We start from the raw sequence: 20,335 nt of genomic DNA, 5'->3' as shown, positions 1-20,335 counted from the left end.
AGGAGATGTAGAGATTTCCAGAGAAAACTTGTTCTAACTTTTTTATTTCTCCTAGGATTGTGAGTGAAATGTGCAAGTTTATGTCTTAGGCACAGAAGAATTAAAGACTCCACAGACTTACTAATTTTATGTTGCCCATATAATTCTCCAGCTTCACAAACATGATTCCAAATTATCTTTTTCTTTTTTTGGGGGGGAGGGGGGGGCGTGGAAGGGTTATTGTTCTCTCCACTTTTCTTGCTCTAGATGCTGACTAAATACCTATTTTACTCTGGTCACAATGAACAAATTGTTATGGGCAGTGACACTAGCCCTGAATTTCTTTGAAGGCTGGTTTACCAATCCCCATGAGGGTGATAGGGTTTACTAGCAGTCGAAACAAGGCATATTTTTTCACATTTTCTGCATTAAAAACAAAAGAGTGTACTCATCAAACTACGTGGAAACTAGTGATCCCTTTTCCTTCTGTCTCTATCACAATGCAACTAAACAGAAAAAGTTTTAAGGACATTGGCCCAGAGGGTCATCCTTTGCATATTATTTGTGTCTCATTATCCTACAGGGATATGTTTGCTCTTAACTGTTTCAGAGGGTGAGTTCCTGCTGCCTGGAGCCTGATGTGTGTAAAAATACTTTGTCCCAGCAGCTTTGTGCCTTTCATTGCTGAGTACCTGTTGAAGACCACTTATCCTCCGATGTCCCAGAGCAGCTCCTAGTTAATGAATGTGGCAATTTTTCTTTGCAACTTGTGCTTTCAGGGTCACCACAGATTTACAGCAAGGCATAAATATTAAACATGGCATCCTGAATAATTGCAGCGACTGAGCAACACATGTTTTGGGTTGGGAATTTCCAAGACTTCAATGAAAACTTTCCTCTAAATCAATGCCAACAAGTAAAAGTAATTCCAGCTTGTTTCCACAGACAGGTTCCTACAGGCTGTTGGTGTAGAGAGGGCAAGACATTTCCCCCTGAGCTGACACTGCTTTTTTTCCCCTCAAAGTCCTTTCCAGTTTTACCCCCAAAATTCTCCCTCCCACTCACTGTGGGCAGCCACTGTTGCAGAGCACCACAGCTGCTCTGCTGGCTGTCTGGCAGGAGGGAACCTCATTTGATATTTATGAAAGCCTTTGAGCTGAAATGATTTACTGCACAGAAAATTTCCCTGTCTGCTATTTATCCATTGTAAATGGCTGAGAAATACCTGGGCTTTTCATGCCTGCAGCAGCTTGGGAAAAAATATGGTTTTGTCACTAACCATAAAATTACTCATTAGGGTTTTTTTTTTTTCCCCTTTCTATTTTTCTTTAGTATATCTCAAGCATGTGACTAAAAAGGCTCATCCTTGGTACATTTTAACAGATAATTCTCTTTCCTGGAAATCTCTGGCAAACTTTGTCATCAGATGAAACAGTAAGTTGAGTGAGGGGCTTGTTCCAGATCTTCAGATGCCTGCCCCAATGCTGTCACAGGAACAGGTGATAAGAAAATAAAAACCATTCTTCAATGAAGAATGAATTGTTTTGTGGTCTGCATGCGCAGCCAGCTCCCAGCTCTGCTCTGAGGAGGGCTGGTGTGTGAGGAGCTGGCCCCTCTGAGCAGTCTGAGGGGATGTGTGGGCTCTGGGGGTGCATGAGCACACAGGTCTGGCCCTCACTGCCTCGCTGCAGCCTGGGGCAGTGTAACGGGAGGGATCATCTCCTTCTGACTCTGTCTTCCCCCAGGGAACTTGAGCGTGGCCAACATCCTCCTCAAGGATTTCAGACCCTCCCCTGCCCAGCACCCACCAGGGGCTGTGGGGTCCTAGGGAGGCTCTGTCACTCCTGGTTTGGGACACGGAGGATGATGATGCTGAGAGCTGCTGTGGAGTGACCCACACCAGGTCAGGGAGCCTTGGGGGAGGTTGTCTGCAGCCTGCTGTGCACCAGGCATTCCCACAGCTGGAGGAAGGGGAGCGCCAGGCAGCCCTGCCACACATTTCCATCTTTATGCCTCAGGTAAGCCCTGCACTCTCTACATCATTTTCCAGAGGAGGTTTTCCTTCTGCAGCAACATCAGATATTCAGATGAGTGGCCAAGCTGGCTACAGTACTAAGACAAAATGTGTATACTTATAACTGTGCTCAGGTCATAATCCTTTAGGAAAGGAAACTCTTTATACTACATCAGCATTGTGAATCAGTGTGGTCATCACATTGCAAAAGTTCCATACCTTCTCAGTGATTTCTCATGGACAGCTCCTCACACCACTGATCCCTTCTTCACAGTACAGCCAACAAACTCCAGCTCTCTTCACAGCACAGACAACAAACAAACTAACCCTCTCCTCACCCAGCTAACCCACTCTTTTTTAGCGCTCTTCTTCTTATTGGACACAGCTGTGGCCTGTCAAGTGCAGGCCTGTTCATAATCTTTGGTGATTGGTACAGCTGCAACTCCTCAGGTGTGAGACTACCTTCTGCACTATTTTCTTACATTCTATCCCTCCACAAATCAGCATCTGTTGGCTGTTTCAGAGGATTTCCAGCCTCATGCAAAACAAAAGCCAAGCTGTGCTCATGGACAGCAAAGGAAACTTCTACCAAGGCACACTACTGCTGCAGTTGGCTCCTTACTGCAGTCCCAACTTTGCATTTTCAACAGAGAAAATGTGGATAGCTCCTGGTCCAAGCTGCCAATCTGTCCAACACCAGGTGAGTGGATTTCTTAGACCTGAAGATAATATTGGGAACAGTTCAGATCCTATGGGCTTGACTATTCTACACATCCTCTTCTTGACTGCACCAAATGCTATCATCTAGGAGCAGGGCAGGGAGACAAGTACATTGTTCAGGGCAGCTGAGCAATTTCACCCACCTCAATAACACCTCAAAAATCCTTACCAAAGGAAAATGGGAGCACCTGCCATGCCTGGGGTGCTGGGGGGAACAGAGCCAGCTGCAGGGTCTGGGGACATTTCCTTTGGCTGCCACTATTGCTCAAGCAGTTGAGCTGGCAGTGTTGCCTTGTGAAGCCCATTTTTAGAAGCCAACAGAAGTCCCAGTTCTGGACAAGGGTTTAGGAGATCCTGGGGTAATTTTGTGTAAGTCCACAGCTGCATTTTGTAGAAGTGGTAAGGGGCTGGCAGCTTTCCCCAAGGGAGCTGCTGGAAGGTCCCCTTGTGAGGACAGCTGGAATGTGCTGGCTGCTCCCATGGCATGCAGGAGTGTGGAAAGCTGTGCCCCATGAGGGAAATTTCTAGAGGTGGGCTCCAAGGTCTGGAAAGCAGCCTGTGGGTGGGGGTGGGAGAGCTTATTGAAATGTAATGTGCTGGATAAGCCCTGAACATCTGACCCCAGTGAAACTGGGGAAGAGAAGCACCGGGGCAGAGGAGATATCTTAGATATCTCCATCCCATGACCCATTATTTACCATTCCATCTTTCCAATACTCCTGAGCTGTTACTGCTCTTGCCTCCTGGTACTGATAAGCAGTGGGAAGAGACAGAAACCAGGGAAAGGCATGGAAAGTGGCTTTTTTTGGGAACACCCACCATGCAGGGAACATGCTCTGTGTGGGACCTGCCATGTGAGTGCTGCTTAGCACGGCCAACCCAGCTGGCCTCTGTGGCTCTGAGCTTGTTTGTGCCACATTTGGGTTTTCTCCACACTGGTCTAACCACTGGGATTAGTGGAAAACTGTTTTTTTAATGTGAAGTTTCTGCCAAAATTAATATATTTGAGAAAGTAATTTTTATTTCTTTAGAAATGACTATTTTACACTGGAAAGTTTGGGAACCAAAAAAATTTGCCAGCAAACCAAAGAATTCCCACTGTTTTTCAAAACTATTAATGAACAGTTAGAAAAGGTGAAGAAAGAAATTGAAATCTGCTCTATGCCTGGATTTGGGTTTCACTTAGAAGTTGGGATTGGACAGGACTTCCTTACAGTTTGCCAGATGCTGGCAGTCTGTGCTGAAAAACCATTACAGCTCTCAAGGACTGGGCTGATACTTTTGCTGTTGTTACACCTACTGTCTGCTTGCTGGAGTGTTCTTGTCACATGAGATGTTTCACCACACAACTCACCTGGCAATGTGGGCAAACCATGACTGCAACCCACAAGAGAGGACAAAAACCATCCCAGGAATGATAGAAATCACAATGATTTGGAAGAAACCAAAAAACCCCAAACCCACCACCAACAGCAACAAAACAAACAAAAAACCCCAAACACAAAACAAAAACACCAAACCAAAACCCAAACCAAATTTTACCCCACCAACTTTGAGGGTTTGGATGCTTTTTGCCTGAGCAGGAGTACATACATCTGTTTTAAATCCAGTTCAGAAAGCAATGTCAAGATATATTTTGTAACATACGAAGATGCTTACACAGATGTTCACTGAGAGTCAACTGGCACCAGGTGATGAAAACCAGATTGTTGTTGCTTTTCTCTCTGTGGTGAAAATGCCCCTAATCCCCTTCTTGACACGATGAAAATACAATAACCTTGTTTGCAAGCTCTCATGCAAAGTTCGTCCTGCTCCTTGGGAAATCTCGGTGCTTCTCCACATCTGCAATGAATTAAAGAACAGATCCAGGTGCTACTGATGTAGCCAGGAGGAAACCAAGATATGTTTGATGCCTTCTTCAGGGGTTTTTTTTTTGTTTGTTTGTTTTGATTTAGAGTCTCTCTTGCTAAGTAAATTGGCCATCCTGCAGAAGGGAACAGTAACTTGCAGAAGTCTGTCTGGTTCCCAGCCAGGCTGATGGAATGTTTGCAAAGGGAAATTTCTGTGAGGGTGAGAGGAAGGAAAATGAAAACATTTCATGTCAGAAAAACTGTGAAAGAAGGAAAGCCTCTGGAGGAGAGACTTGATTTGAGGAAAGGAAATTAGGGATACAAGAACTGGACAGTATTATTAATTTCTCCAAGGGAGAACTTCTCCACTTTGTGTCAGCTCAAGGATTTCACAGCAGCGTTCCAAAGAAAACCCAGGCACCTCTGGAAATGACACCAGTGCTGTAGTGCTCCTGTGGGCAAGCTCTGGCAGATTTAACTGCTGTGATTTAAAGCATGGCTGTCCCAGATGTTTGCCTTGCTTGCTGACTGGAAATTACTGCCTTAGAGGAGGATGTGGCATGTGCTAGGGTCTCAGAGCTCGAGTTTACAGGCTAGAGAAGAAAACTGCTTTTGCAGGTTTTTGAGCTGACACAATGGGCCATGGTCATGGGCCATGCAGTGAGACAGCTGTGGCATCAAACTGTGGCCAGTGCTGCCATTCCTTGTGTTGGGTAATCTCTGCTGAGAGTTGGGAGCCAGGCAGGGAACAGCAGCTTGGATCAATGCAGGTAAATCTGTCTGAGCTGTCTGTCAAACCCTGCTCTCTGAGACACAGGCACTCCGAAGCTGAGCCTCTGTGGGTCAGGCGCTGGGCAATGCCACCCAATGTTTCACCCTGAGCTGCAGCACCCACAGGCTGTGCAGGACAAGGCACAGGACAGCACTCAGGGTGTCAGAGCTGGGACCCCGGGCTGCCAATTCAGCCATATTATAAAGTGGGTTTTAGCTCTTTACACATACACAGCTAATTCTCTGCTCACGATTTAGGGATCCCTTTTACAGTCAGTGAAGACTGACTCTAAAATTCCCTTATGTGTTCCCCCAGAGCCGACATCTACAATAGGTGAGACAAAGCATGGTTTGAAAATGCCTATATTTCTTCACTAGTGCTAAGGAAAAGCTAGGATTTCTCACCCTGATTCTGAAGTTAAATTGAACAAATCTTAGGTTTTGTGCCCAATTTTCTATAATTCTGTGGTTTGCATCCTCAGAAACCAAGGCTGAATTTTCATACCAAGACAAGATTTACCAGCAGTGCATTTTCATTTTTGGAGCAATATTTGTGCTAATAATAATAATAATAAAATCATTATAAAATTTATCTGCACAATTTAAAAAACTGATTAGCAAGTGGAAGAAAAAAAGAACCAAGATAGTAGAACAGTCCATTGAATTACAAAAATGTTAGATTTTTGAAGGAGAAAAAAAATTTATTCATTTTATAAGACATGCTGTAAACAGAAAAAAAACCATTAAGTGTTGTAGATTCCACTTTACTGTTCACTTCTATGCACCAAGGATGGCTGCACTTGAATAAGGATAAAGTAATTTCTGTAGCTAGGCCTGTTTATGTAGAACTTGGGGATGTATTTGCTATTTAAATGGAAAATAATATTGTAATGCTTAAAAGCTCTGTTGTGTCTCTGCGTTGTGCAAGCTGCTTCTAATCTGTATTTGAAGTTCTGTGTTGCTTATCTTGAGATCCAGGTTGATGTTAAAACATGTTGCATGAAGTTCTGCCTACTTCCACTTGTAATATTCAGTGACAGAAAATGGATTTTGTGCTTGTAAATTATACTAAATTGGGAAGGACAATAGTGCAAATAGGGATGATCTGCGAGAACAGAACATTTGCAAAACAGACACAGAGAAATGAGGCAGAGGTCCTCCTGAAAAAATAATGAACACTTTTTGGCTTGGATTTTTTTTGATGCTGTTTTGTTTGTGATGGATTGTTTAGGCTGAGAAGTTGCTTAAAAACAACAGGACGCTGTTTTGTTACCAAACTGCGGGTGCGGCTCAGTGGGCTCAGCCGGGCACGGTGATGGGAGCCGAGCCCCGCCGCGGTTCGCTCCGCACACCGCGCGGAGCTGCGGGACGGGCGGCGCTGGGGCCGGGCAGCAGCTCCGCCCTCGGCCGCGCCCGCTGCGCACCGGCGGAGCAGCGCAGAGCCTGCCCGGGAGCGGGACAGAGGCGCGCAAACCCTGCCCGGGGAGCGGGACAGAGCCGCGCAAACCCTGCCCGGGGAGCGGGACAGAGCCGCGCAAACCCTGCCCGGGGCCGGAGCCGCGCAAACCCTGCCTGGACAGCGGGACACAGCTGTGCCTGCCCGGGGAACGGGACAGAGCCGCGCAAACCCTACCCGGGGAGCGGGACAGAGGCGCGCAAACCCTGCCCGGGGAACGGGACAGAGCCGCGCAAACCCTGCCCGGGGAGCGGGACAGAGGCGCGCAAACCCTGCCCGGGGAACGGGACAGAGCCGCGCAAACCCTGCCCGGGGAGCGGGACAGAGCCGCGCAAACCCTGCCCGGGGAGCGGGACAGAGCCGCGCAAACCCTGCCCGGGGCCGGAGCCGCGCAAACCCTGCCTGGACAGCGGGACACAGCTGTGCCTGCCCGGGGAGCGGGACAGAGCCAAGCAAACCCTGCCCGGGTACAGAGCTGTGCAAACCCTGCCCGGCTGTGCAAACCCTGCCCAGGAGCGGGACAGAACCGCGCAAACCCTGCCCGGGGTGAGGGGCAGAGCCGCGCAAACCCTGCCCGGGGAGAAGGACAGAGCCGCGCAAACCCTGCCCGCGGACAGAGCTGTGCAAACCCTGCCCGGCTGTGCAAACCCTGCCCGGACAGCGAGGCAGAGCTGCGCCTGCCCGTGGCTCTCCCTGCGCATCCCCTTCGGGCAGAGTGTGCTCAACTAGTTGAACTGGCTCTTTCTGTCTCGTATTTTTGGCAAACTAAGAATTTCCTTCCTGATAAAAAATGAGCGGCGGGCGCCCCGATTGGGCGTCGCGCTGGAGAGGATGTGACATCAGGCACATCTCTCGCTCGGCCGGGTCGCCGGCTGCCGAGCAGGGCAGCCCGGGAGCTGCTGCGGCAAATCCCAGCCCAGGCGCTCGGGTTCGTGCCCGGGGAGCTGCCGGCACCACGGCCCGGCCGCCGCCGGCGCTGCTCGGCTCATGCGGGCACGGTCTGCGCCGGGGAGCGCTCCGGCCGCTGGGGGCTCGCCGGGAACGATGGAATTTGAACTCTGGGAACCGAGCACAAAGTGAAAAAACAGCGGCTGGGCAGACAAGGCTGAGATGGATGATGAGAGAACAGATCACAATGCCAGCAAGCTGCACGGAGCTGGAGGCCAGGCGTGTGCAGCGGCGGCGGGTGCCCCGCGGATGAGGGGTAAGTGACACCAGTTGGGGACAGGGCTCTGCCCTGCTCGAGACAGCAAGGGACAGGGACAGGGGCAGGCTGCAGAGCTGCTGCTGCTCCTGTGTCCTGCTTCAGGACAGGAACTCAGTCCGCCCCACAAAACACCCCCATGCCTTTGTACTTCTGAGGGGATTTAAAAAAGCTATTTCTGTTGGGTACTGAAGTTTTGGTTGTTTTTCTTTCGTGTCATAGAAGAGAGTGGCTGGTTTTGTACTGCGTTTTGTGCAGGCAGAAACAAATGCAGCACTTGGAACACAGCACGCTGAGAAATAAGTTGAAGTGTGGCGTGTTTGACTTAAATTAGTGCCAGCAGGAAGCTCAGCACTGGCTCAATTTCTTTTTCTTTTTCTTTTTCTTTTTCTTTTTCTTTTTCTTTTTCTTTTATTTATTTTCCTTTTCCTCTTCTTTTTCTTTCTTTTAATTCCCTTCCTCCTTACTTTCCTTCTTTCTTTTCTCCTTTCTTTTGATTAATTTTTGCTTTTCATTTTTGTCTTCTCTTTCTTCTTTTTTTTTTCCTTTATCTTTTATCCTTTCCCCTTTCAGATGAACAGACCTAAGCGTTGTTTAGGCTGAGCCTACTGGGTTCTTCTGCAGTGGCATTGCTGTGACCAGTGCTGTTGTGTTTTATGCACATAATAGTGAGCAGTTACTCAGACAAATGGCCTCACTCCAGTCATTGCTCTGTGTCTGGCCCAGAGCCATTGAAAATATGACATGGTAAAAAAAGACAAGTAATTTAACTTCATATCCTGAGCTGGATATGTGTTCAATGTAGTTCTGTTTCTGTAAAGTTACTCCTTCATCTAATGGCGAGTGCAGATGGAACGAGGCACAATCAGAAAATGTGACTTTATGCTATTCCTTGCTCTTTTTCTGGGCTGTTCTGGATGTTTCCATTAATACCAACTTGAAAATTAAGAGCATAAAACCAAAATGCAAGGCTGACCAGTCTGTCTGCAGTGTAGTTGGCCTGCCCTTGTGTGTGCCACGTACATACAGCCTGAGGCTGGGGTGAGCAGGAAGGCACAGCAATATTATTATTAACAGTGTGAAATAGAACCAGTGCACACTGGAGATAAGCTCCAGCAAAATGGAGGGTGGAAGGAGGGAATCTCACATGGCCCAGTGCTGCACACAAATCATTTGGTCCTTTGAAAATCAAAGTCCATTCCTTTTGTGTCTGCCAGTTCCTCAGCAGAGTCAATAAGCTTTGCTGGCAATTTCCAGCAGGAATGTATTTGGCTCAGGCTATGTATATCACAAACTTTAAGGGACAGCCTTTGACTATGAAAAATACCATTTGTAATACTGTTCTGTATAAAGCTTTTGGATGTTGTATCTGCAAATATGAGTGCAAGAGCAAACTTGCACTGGAAGGACTTAAGAGCCCCTTTCAAGTTGCACAGTGTGTGAGAGGCATGGGAGGAAACCAGCCTGGGGACAGCCACAGAGGGTGGAATGCCCTCACATGGTCAGAGGTTGGGAAAAGTTGCTTCAGCCATCACCACAAAAAGCTGTGCTCTAGGAAGGTGCTGTGAGAGCTCTGTTGTGCACAGGGAGCAGTCAGAATTTGCATGTGTGCGTGGTTATTGCTGTGAGATTCCCTCTGTGTACACCACCCTGCCAGTGTCACGTGCCTGAGTGATGGCAATGCCATCAAATATGACAAGAGGTTTAATGTGACCCTGGGCTGGCTGGAGTTTGCTGCCCGGGGAGGGGAGCTAGGTGACCCAAAGCCACTGAAAGCCAGAGGGATTTGGATGTCTAGATGCTGAGCTTCTGGGGTCTGACTCAGCCTCCCTGTGGACTAAGGTGTGGGTAAAATTCAAATTTGGACAAATTACCTTGTTTCTTTGTGAAAGAGCAGTTGTACCTGTTTTTGACAGCCAGGAATCCTTGTTGTGGTGGTGGTACATACAGTGAACAGATGTGTCCCCCACATATACTGGCCTTGCTACTCCATATGCAGCTCTGGTGGCAGAGTGCTCTGGGCACATTCATGAAAGTCACTAGATCAGGATTTTGAAAGCCCATGGTCAGCTGGATCTGACATTTGCTTAGATCTTAATCAAATACAATACAGATCTTTTATATTCTGACAGTGTGCCTCCTCTGAAGTGTAAAAGAGGGCAGTGGGACATGGAAATCCACTGCAGCCTTTCTCCTCTTCCAGGCAAGAAACTTGAGTTCCAGCCTGGAGCAGGCCGAAAATAGAAATAGGGTTATTTGCCAGGAGGTGATGCCTTGGGTCAAGAAACTGGGGAAATTTCCATTCCTTCCAGGAGGTTTGCCTCCCTGGCATTGCTTCAGATTAGAGGTGTTTGCTGGATATAGAGGTAGGGCAGGAGAGACATCAGCCTGTGGCTGTGCAGTTCATGGCAGCAGATCTGGAATTCTGCCATCACAATTAATCACCAGTCAGGCCTTCAATCCTGCTCCTTCCAAGGTACCCAAGCCTGGTGTGATGGAATCCCAAGGGACTCCATGGGGCTCCACCAGGATAAAACTCTTGGTTTCTCTCAGTTACAGAACTCCCAAATAGATTACGTGTTAGCATATATCTCTTTGATTTTTCACTGACATCTATTTTTAATGCTTATATGGTCAATCTTTTAATTCACTGTTAAAACTTGGAAACTTGCAAGCCAACGGCCAGTCCACAGATGGCTGGTCTGGCTCTTTTTAGAGTTTCAGCAGAAATCTATCTTTTCTCAAGCAAGGACTGAATGGATAAGATCCGCACATGGATATGTCCCTCTTATATCATCATGACATGATGGCATCATAAGTTGGTACAGTGCACAGGTTGGTACAGGCACAAACGCCTGCCAATATTTGTGTGGCCAAAAAAAGTTCCAGTTGCAGCTCAAAAAACTTGTATTTCAATCTAGATTTTTAGAATATCTATAAACATACTTCCCTTACAACTCATGCAGTTTAGCCAATGGCGTTAGTTTCTAAATGGGAAAAGCTTTTTGCGTACCCTGGAAACACAACTGGGTGTAACACAGGCAGGACCAGCAAGAACAACAGCGCAGTCAGATAAGCATCAATTTGACACACATCACTTAGAGCAAAGCTGGTTTAGTCAGTTAATCATTCTGGGCTTTAATAATTGTAGCCCAGTTTTGCTGTCCTTATGAACCAGAAACCACAACTTCCAGAATTGACTGTCCATTTGCTAAAGCCAAAGGATGTTTGGAAACCTCATGAAACTGTAACTGTTGTGGGAAGCAGCCCATGGAACATAGAAGGAGGCAGGCAGAGCTCAAATAATGCTAATAACTGAGAATACTGATTTCTTTAAAAGCTAATTCATAGATTCATAGCCAGGTTTAGATTGGAAAGGACCTTTAAAGGTTGTCTAGTCCAACACCCCTGCAATGAGCAGGAACACCTTCCACTAGACCAGGTTGCTCAGGGTCCCATCCAACCTGACCTTGAATCTTTCCACAGATGGGAATCTCCCACCTCTCTAGGCAACCTGTTCCATTATTTCACACCACCACATTTTTATGTCTGGCCTAAATACACCTTACTTTAATTTAAAACCTGTATGATCATCAGCTTATGTGTAAACATTCTTAAAGAATTATAGTGGCTTATTAAGGTTGTTTTTGCTGAAGGCAGACTTCCTGCTGTTAAGGATTCCATTCCATGCATGTGCTCTCATATGGTTCCTGAGAACCTCTGCAGCTCAACCAGCAAATTGGCCACTGGAGTATTCTCTGTAGTTAGTGACAGGAGAGTGGGACATCCCCCAGAGAACAGCAAAATGTCTTTCCACAGGAAGCTGTGTGAAATGTGAACCCTCTGTAAAGGCTTCCCTTCCCTGCCAGAGGGAACCTGGGACAGTGACACAGAGCAGACACTGGGTTTAGAGTGCTGGGATGTAAATATCTCCCAGAGGGATTATTGCTGTCAGCTGGCTCTGAGCCATAAAATCTGTAATACTGAACCTCACTTTGTGGTTTCAGCAATGCAGAGAACCCAGCTATTACTTAAAATGCACCTCTCATAGCAAACACTGAAAACTGAAAGACAAAATCAACAGGTAGCACAATTTGTCTCCTTGTACTTTGGTCCTTTCTCTTGCCAAGTGTTGTTGACTCTAGTCCAGCTCTGAGCAGGGGTAAATGACTGACCAGCCAAACCCTCTTCAAAACATACTCCTTTTGAGATAATTGGTAAAATGTAATAAGTCTGTGACAAAAAAAAGGCACTGGGAATAATTCAGAGAGAGGGACAAGCTCAGCCACAGCCAGGTGATCTGCAAATCCCTCTCCTGTCTTCTGGAGGGGAATGCAGCTGCACAGTGCAAACATGGGATGAGTTAAAATGCACCCAGAGGGAAACCATCTTCTTGTCTGTCTCCCTCACAGCATTTGCTCCCAAGAAATCTTGGCAGCTCCAATAAAGTAAAAAGGAGGTCACACAGTTGAAGTAAAGTATGCTAGTGAAATAGAGTTTTTAGCCTTTTTCTGTCTTTGTTTTTGTACAGACTTTGTTTCAGACTGGTCTCCTTTACATGAGGCCTCTATCCATGGGCGTCTGCTTTCCCTGAAGAAGCTCATTGAACAGGTACCTCTCCCCTGGGTTCATGTGGTCTCTGCAGGGTTTGTTCAGTGGATTAATGCACTCTGTGCTTTACTGTGAAACTTCAGGGTGAGAGAATTGTGTTAACCAAGCCACAGAGAAATCTGCATGCAATGGGCTTTTCTTTCCTGCAGTCAGTTCCTTGCCCAGCACAAGCTTTGTGCACTAATTTGGTGATGTGCTGAGCTATGCAGGGTGATATGTTAACTGTTGCAGAGGTGATGGGATCACTGGGATCTCTGGGTGGCCAAGGGCAGCTCCTCTGCACCTCCTGTGCATGCCTGTGAGCAGTTTTGGTGCCCAGCTGAGGGGCCAGCTCTGGAGCCAGTTGTGGGTCTGCCTGAGGCTTCAATTCAGTCACCAGACATTTGTTTCTGAAGTGCCTTAGCATATCCCAGGGCCCTGGTCCCTCCAGAAGGTCAGGGATAGGTAGAAGTGATTTCTGAACCTCAACACTTTGTTTCTTCAAAATTCCTGGGTTTAACCTGTGAAGGAGGTAATGGGAAGGGAAGGCGTGTTGGAGACTCTTCCAGCTTAGTCTTTTGGAGCACCAGGATTGTAAGAAACAAAAGGTCCTGTGGAATCCAACCAATGTTTCTGATGCATTTCTTCCCTTCAGCAGCTGCCTCGAGGCAAAGAGCAGAAAATACTTCAAGAGCAATTCAGGGTTCCAGCCAGTCAAACAACCACAACATTCTGTCCCACTGGACAGTGCACTCAGGTTTTGTGCTGGTTTTCAGGGTGTGCAAGGCATGGCCTCAGGTATGCTCTGCCAGTGTCCACTCCAGCCAAAACATCACAGCCTCTTCATCCCCTTCATCTCTTATTTTGTGAGAGGAGTAGCTCCAGGCAGCTGGGGAAGGTCTGGTTACATAAGGCTTTTAAAGAAGAGGTTTTTTTTAATTGTGGATTTTTATATGAGGGTTTTAGTAGTTGGTTGTAATGATATTTTCCATTATCTTACCAGGGGAATGATGTCAATCTTGTTACAGCAGACCAGGTGTCTCCTCTCCATGAAGCCTGCCTAGGGGGTCATGCTGCCTGTGCCAGTGTCCTGCTAAAACATGGTGCTCAGGTGAGTAGGTGATGGACAGACCACCTTCTCCAGTGTTAGTATGTTGTATGTGATGTCATGGCAGAGTATCTCTGTGATTTACACTCTGTACTTAGCTCTGCTTAAGGTACTTATGACATGCACTTCCTCATAGATCAATCCAAAAAGCACAGATAAAGGCAACAATTATTATTGTTCTTTAGATGAGGATGAAATGTTCTCATCTTTCACAAGAACAAGGGGAAGTTCATCTTGCGAAGTGTTTATAGTCCTTCAGCATTTAAGAGTGTGTTTTGTTTTATGCACACAATCTTACTGATATCAATACACAGAATCTTAAGTAGAGGCATAGGAATGTGACAATCAACTGACAAAAAATGGGAAGAAAATGGAAACAAGATGCAGGTAAAATGGTGAAATGGTGTTTCATGGCCACTACTTTTCAAGCCAACTTCAAAATTATAGTAAATAAGTAAATTGTTCATACATACATTACCTTACCAAATATTACCTTTCAGTTTAAAATTAAAAAAAAAAATAAGAAATAAGGAAGGGTTGCACACTTTCAGCCAGAAATGGACTGTTTCAGGAGAGGGCTATGGGTAGGTATGTTTCAGCTAAGATAACTGAGAAATGGTCATACATTTAGCTTGGTAATTCCTGAGAGACCCTGGAGTGGCCCTGACGATTTTTGGTTTTTTTGCAGTAGAGACTTGGGGGAAATTTAAAAAAATACTTTTTTAATGATCATTTTAACGAAAAGTTGTAGTCTTCAGAAGCACTGGAGAGTTTTGCCATGGAGTTAAATAAAGAATATTGAAACCCCTATTTTCTGCTGAGAAACTGGTTCATTATCATCAATTCTGAAATACCAAGAAGATAAAATTCTTGCTGGATTTCTGTGTTATTTTCCCCCAGGTGAATGGAGTGACTGTTGACTGGCACACACCCCTGTTCAACTCCTGTGTCAGCGGCAGTGTGGCTTGCTTGAATTTACTGCTGGAACATGGAGCCAGCCTGCAACCACCCTGTGACCTGGCATCCCCCATCCACGAAGCTGCTAAGAGAGGTAACCCCACAGCATCAGCCTCCTTTCCATGCTGCTAGCAGCAAGTGGAGGAGAGAGATAAAGAAGATCTTTATTATTGTCAATTAGCAAGGCATTTTACATGACCCAAACCAAGAAAATCTTGGTTTGGGTCATGTAAAATGCCTTGCTAATTGGTCTCATCATGAGGGGTGCAGTTCTTCCCACCCCTGTTGCTCCTCAAGGGCAGGTCAGCTCAGCTATCAGATCCTCTGAGTTCACCTGGAAGGGAATGCAGTGTCCAAATCGGGCAGTGCCTGCAACATGGACATTTGAGGGAGATGTCTGGATAGCTTCAAAAGGAGTGCAGAGAACCATCTTCAATAGACATCTGAAATGAGTGAGATAAAATGTGAGGGCTTTAGCCTGTGAGGCTTTAGCCTGCTGTGCTGAATGTGGCTTTTCAGCTCCTGTTTTGCTGGCTGCATCCATTGGAGTGGATCAAAGTATTACACTACCACCTCTTGACAAAACATTGAATCTTTGCCAAACCACACTGCTCCAACAGAGAATTTGCTGCAAAAAAAAAAAGCCTGATCTCTGTGAGTTGACTCTTTCTTTATCCCTTTTAAGGTCATGTGCAATGTGTCGAACTCCTAGCGTCCCGTGGGGTGAATATAGACAACAACATCAAGCACCTGGGTACTCCACTCTATGTGGCATGTGAGAACCAGCAAGTGAGCTGTGCCAAGAAGCTGCTTGAGTCAGGTAAAAACAAAAATAAAGAATGGTGTGCTTTCATTTCCTGCAACATCTATCTTTGGATTATCTTTGCATCAAAGATTTAGGGGAGCTCCTGCTTTGGGACCAGGAGATGTTTCACTCCTAAGAGCAGCTCTGGTTAAATGTGGTAGCAGGGGGATGAGGAATTTAGCTTGATAGCTCACAGCAAAATGATGGGTGATCCTGGATTTCACATGGCTGATTGTGCATGAAACAAGCTGTCCTTTCCAGTGTCTGTGCATGTGCGGCTGTGGTTATTTGAAGTGAACTGGAAGACATTTTATTTTAATTTTTTTTTACCTCCTCTTTACCTACAACAATTGACTCAGCCATTTTTACACAGTATTTCTGCAAACATGTTTTGATTTCCAACGAGTTCATAAAAAGTGGGACACATTTCCAACACAGAAGAAGATTCAGCACTATATCCTTTGCCTCACACAAATGCTTGGGTAATTACACAAAATCATTTCTTGTTATCCACAGTAGTACAGATCTTCTAGCCAAAGGGGCCATATAACCTAAAGTAGCCACATAGCTGGTACAAAAATGATGGACCAACAAAGCTACTTTAGAAAAAAACAAGCACAAATCATTAATTATGGATATCACATTTTAGCAGGTCACTGTTTAGTACAGTGACCTTTTTTGGGAAGAAGTCAAATACAAATTAATTGAAATATTTTTAATTTAATCTAAATTAAATGTTTGGCAACTATTTATTCTGCTAAATTTTTCTGCTGCCTCCTGTATATGGGAATGGGTACTCTAAAAACATTATAGTTTTGAATTATTTCTGCAGCTCACCTTTCTTAGGGTGTTTTAGGAGCCGTTAATCCAGGGTAATGAATGGGGGAGCTCTCATCAGGGGTGCTTATGCCCTCTTTGACCAAGGACCTCTGGAATTTTTCCATCCTCACATTTTTCCCCTAACAGATACTTTTTGGAAATCCCACAAGCTTAAGCCTCCAATACAGAGCATATTGAAATCCTGCATTTATTTTAAGAGATGGGAAGCAGAGGTGGTCCCTAGGTGGAACTACACCTCTGTCTTGCTCCAAGATACCCTTGGGCTGGGCTGGGGGTGAAGGACTTCCTCATGCACCATTGCTCTGGGATCATTTTCCTATTCACAGGCCCACTCTTCAGCCAGTGAGAGTTGTGCTCGTGCAAGCTATAGCACCCAGCCCCAGCGTAAGGGAGCCCAGCTCTGGGTGCACGCTCCAGCACTTGTGTGTTACTCAGAGAAGTAGCAGCTGGTGCAGGGAATGCAGATGGGCTGCTGGGCAGTCATGGGTGTGTTCTCACTGTTGTTTGCCCCTCCTGTTGTTCAGGAGCAAACGTGAACAGCGGCAAGGGCCTGGACTCGCCTCTGCACACGGCTGCCAGGAGTTGCAGCGTGGAGCTGGTGAAGCTGCTGATGGACTTTGGAGCAGACCTGTGGCTGAAGAATGCTGAAAACAAGAGGCCAGTGGAGCTGGTCCCACCTGGCTGCCCTGTGGGCCAGCTGTTCCTGCAGAGAGAAGGTGCCCCTTAGAACCTGTTTTAGGGAAAACCCACACAGACTGCTGCGCAGGGCTAGGCTGTTCCAGGCTGCTAGCGCTAGGAAACTGGGAATAACTGAGCTAACAGTGAACTAAAAGTGATAATGATAAGAAAAATAACCCATCCTGAAACTCCAGATTTTTAATCTTCTGCATCAGGAAGCAATCATCTTGACCTTGCCATTTAACGCAAAATAGAGTTTAGGGTGAATAAACAAGCAAAAGATGCCTTATAAATTAATGGTAGCTTTTTTAAATTGCCTAAAGCTTTGAATTTAGTCAGAATGTGTCAGTTCCCTTGTGTCAGACAGCAGTAGACCCAGGAGTGTTCCATGGGGTATGCTGACAAATGCAGGCAGCAAATCACCTCTAATGGGAATTAAGGCTAGGTAGTGAGGATGAGGTTTGGGATCTCTGGATATACAGTAGATCAGATATAGTAGGTCAGGTTTGTCTCAGCACAAATGCATAAATGCAGATTTGCAAGCCAAAAAAATTTAATGCATGTAATACTAGAAAGGTATATTGAACATGGGTTTTAATTCTTTGTCCTTTGCTTTTATTCTTGGGCCAAGCTGTTACATAGAAAAAGTATCTTTAAAATTAAAGGCTACATGATTTTTTTTTTAATATTAAGGGAAATTGCACAGGAATTATATATTTATATTCATTTATACACTAGACTTTCTCTAAAAATCAACCTTATGTGCTGAATAATAATAGCAGTATCAAACCATAAGCCTAAACTTTAGGAAGAGTCTATTTCATACTTGTAAATTAAATAGTTTCAGGTAATTGTATATTATTTTGTTGATTATGAAATCTTTAATTAATTATGGAGAAAAATGTTACTTATTATTGAGGGAAATTAGAATGAGATCCATAGTGTCTACTCGTTTTTATACTTGTGTTCTTCCTTAGATATTCTCAGTCAGTCAGCAAGCTATATACATTACTAAATAATCTGGATATTATTGTTTTAAAAAAAATTATGATTTGTTTAAAACAGTTACACATTGATGACATTGTTGCCATAGAAAGGTAAAATTGGAATAGCAAAGTGATGAATCAGGCCCTGCTTGAAAAAGTAACATGAAAGTTGCATGGAAGCAACTGTGCTGTGCATGTTATGCGTGAGCAAAGGATATTTGGTTTCCCAACCTAATCTATGGCACACAGAACAGTGATCTCTTTGCGTTCCAGTCCCTGCTGCATTCAGTTCCTGGCTCCTGTGGCACTGCATGTGTCCTGTTTATTTCAGATAGAAAAACATTTCAGGCACGCCCTGTGCTGCTGGCCTGGAGCACTGCTCAGGCTGAGCTGACAACATGGGCAGTGAGGAACTTTCTAAGTAAAATTCAGCAATCAAAAACAGAGACAATAAATGCCTGAAGGGAATTTTCCTGTGGAATAGTGGTTTTTCTGATGTTCTCCAAGGTGCCCTTCTCTGAGTGGGGTCATGCCTGTGGACAGCTGATGTGTGGCTGCTTTGGCTGGCTGAGCTGTTGTGATCTGGGAGAGTGGTGCAGGAGCTGCTCTCCTCCATGCAGGCTCCTCTGCCCCCAGAGCCAGCTGCTGCAGGGAGTGTTTGGCCACCAGAGATGAGCTGTGAGTGTGCTGACCCAGTCACCTTCCCAGGACCAGCCCAGGGCAGGTGTAGTACCTGTGGTGGTTCCCTTCCAGCAGTTCACTGTGCTGCTGGACCATCAACCCTGCTTACATCGCAGGGACAGTCCTGTGTGGGGGTGGGAGAATTGGTCAATGCTCCAAAAATGTACTGTGTGCTTGTGTTTGCAAAATATTTTCCACTGTAGTGTCACTGCTTGTGTTTTGATAAGTCTTCATGTTTTGGGCTTGGTTGTTTTTTCTCTTAGTGGAAGCTTTTGTTTTTTCAGTGAGATGTTTGCAGGCAGAGCCTTTATTTGTGGGATCAGAGTCAAGCACAAGTGCAGAGTGATACTGCAATACTTTAACTAGCTTGCCTTGTTTTTTACCCAAGAACAGGGTAACAACTCTCATGCTGCCTCCTAGCAGAAGGATGCAACCCTTGTGATAGCACGGCAGCTTTCAGCCTTGCAGAGCTGCTGGAAGTGTGGTGTCCTGAACAAGGGAAGTCTCAAAAGCTGATCAAAGCTGCCACCTCACTGCATTTTTGTTGTGGCCTCCCTTCCTTCCTTCTGCTCTGCAGGAGAGAGAGCACCTGAACTGTCCCTTCCCAGCTCACCTCCCTCTTGCTCTCTGCAGTGTCCCTTTCATGTCCTCCCCATTCCCTGCATCCAACCCCTTCACTGGTGCCCATCTTTTACCAGCCCTCCCACAGCCCCTGCCACCCTACACACTCATCACCTCTCTGCAAACCATGCTCTGCAGGGCTGAACACTGGTGGGTGCTGCAGGTAGAACTTCGCATAGGATCCTCCTCTTCCTGAAAAGGATTTTCACTTAGATTTTTTTATAAAGTGACAAAGATTCTTCAACAGGGCTCCCATCTATCAATATGGGAGCAGTTCACCTGGAAGGTTTAAATAAAGAACTATAAAGTGCTTCTTTTGCTATGTGTTCATCATCACTGTTATGAAATATGCCTCAAGAAAGCAATGGAGTGTAAACTTTGATCTCACTGGGGGAGTGAGAGGAGGGAAGGGCTTTTAAAGTAGCATCAATCATCTCTTCTCAGACAGTACAAACATTTGTACAGCTTAAAAGGGAAAGGTTGATGCTGCTGATGCCAGTTGAGTAATGACAGAGTGACTAGGCATGAACTGGATTGCAGGTGGGGAGGTGTCCTTTGGGGGATGCAGGTTTGACTTTTCACTGCTGAGTGTGAAAACCTGGTGAGAGGTAGGAGGTGGGTTGCACAGCTGCTGTTTCAGGTTTATAGTCTTGGCATTACAAAGCCTTGTGTGTAACCTGTTCCTGGATCTCTCTCAGGGCCACTGTCCTTGATGCAGCTGTGCCGCCTGTGCATCAGGAGGTGCTTTGGACACCAGCAGCATCAAAAAATAGCTGGACTTCTCCTCCCAGACGAGCTGAAACATTTCCTTCTCCACATTTGAGCCTTTTCATGTTGAAAACAGTGCCTTTAATAACACAACAAGGTTTGTGAACTTTTTTCATCACTAGTGTTGCCAGTGTTTGCAATGATAATTTATGGCAATTTTTAGTTTCCAGTAAAGCCCAGGTCAAAGGAGCACAGGACTGACCAACTTGCTCAGTCCCCAGTGCCATCACCCCCACCAAATCCATTTGGAAAGGAACAATCCTGCATGGTGAAACTTGGAAATGTGATGTGAGGGCACCCTTGAAAG

General features: G+C 45.8%; 1 protein-coding gene across 1 annotated transcript; it reads left to right on the top strand.

Moving 5' to 3' along the window:
* The first annotated feature begins 7,987 nt into the window (after positions 1-7,987).
* Positions 7,988-20,083, top strand: ASB9 (ankyrin repeat and SOCS box containing 9). Its single transcript, XM_054272334.1, has 7 exons — positions 7,988-7,994; positions 12,526-12,605; positions 13,588-13,695; positions 14,593-14,743; positions 15,335-15,469; positions 16,819-17,010; positions 19,959-20,083. The coding sequence occupies exons 1-7, from the start codon at positions 7,988-7,990 to the stop codon at positions 20,081-20,083; spliced, it is 798 nt and encodes a 265-aa protein (XP_054128309.1).
* The last annotated feature ends 252 nt before the right edge of the window (positions 20,084-20,335 follow it).

This window comes from Melozone crissalis, unplaced genomic scaffold (assembly GCF_028551555.1).
Source record: "Melozone crissalis strain CALT ecotype California unplaced genomic scaffold, PUWL_Pcris_2 ptg000013l_1, whole genome shotgun sequence".
Lineage (NCBI taxonomy): Eukaryota > Metazoa > Chordata > Aves > Passeriformes > Passerellidae > Melozone > Melozone crissalis.
Note: the sequence above shows the minus strand (reverse complement) of the source record. Positions and strands in the feature narration are given on the sequence as shown.

Coding starts and splice junctions, on each gene's coding strand:
- ASB9 (XM_054272334.1), top strand. Junction 12,606..13,587: donor TGAAGAAGCTCATTGAACAG/GTACCTCTCCCC, acceptor TTATCTTACCAG/GGGAATGATGTCAATCTTGT. Junction 17,011..19,958: donor GCTGTTCCTGCAGAGAGAAG/GTGCCCCTTAGA, acceptor GATCTCTCTCAG/GGCCACTGTCCTTGATGCAG.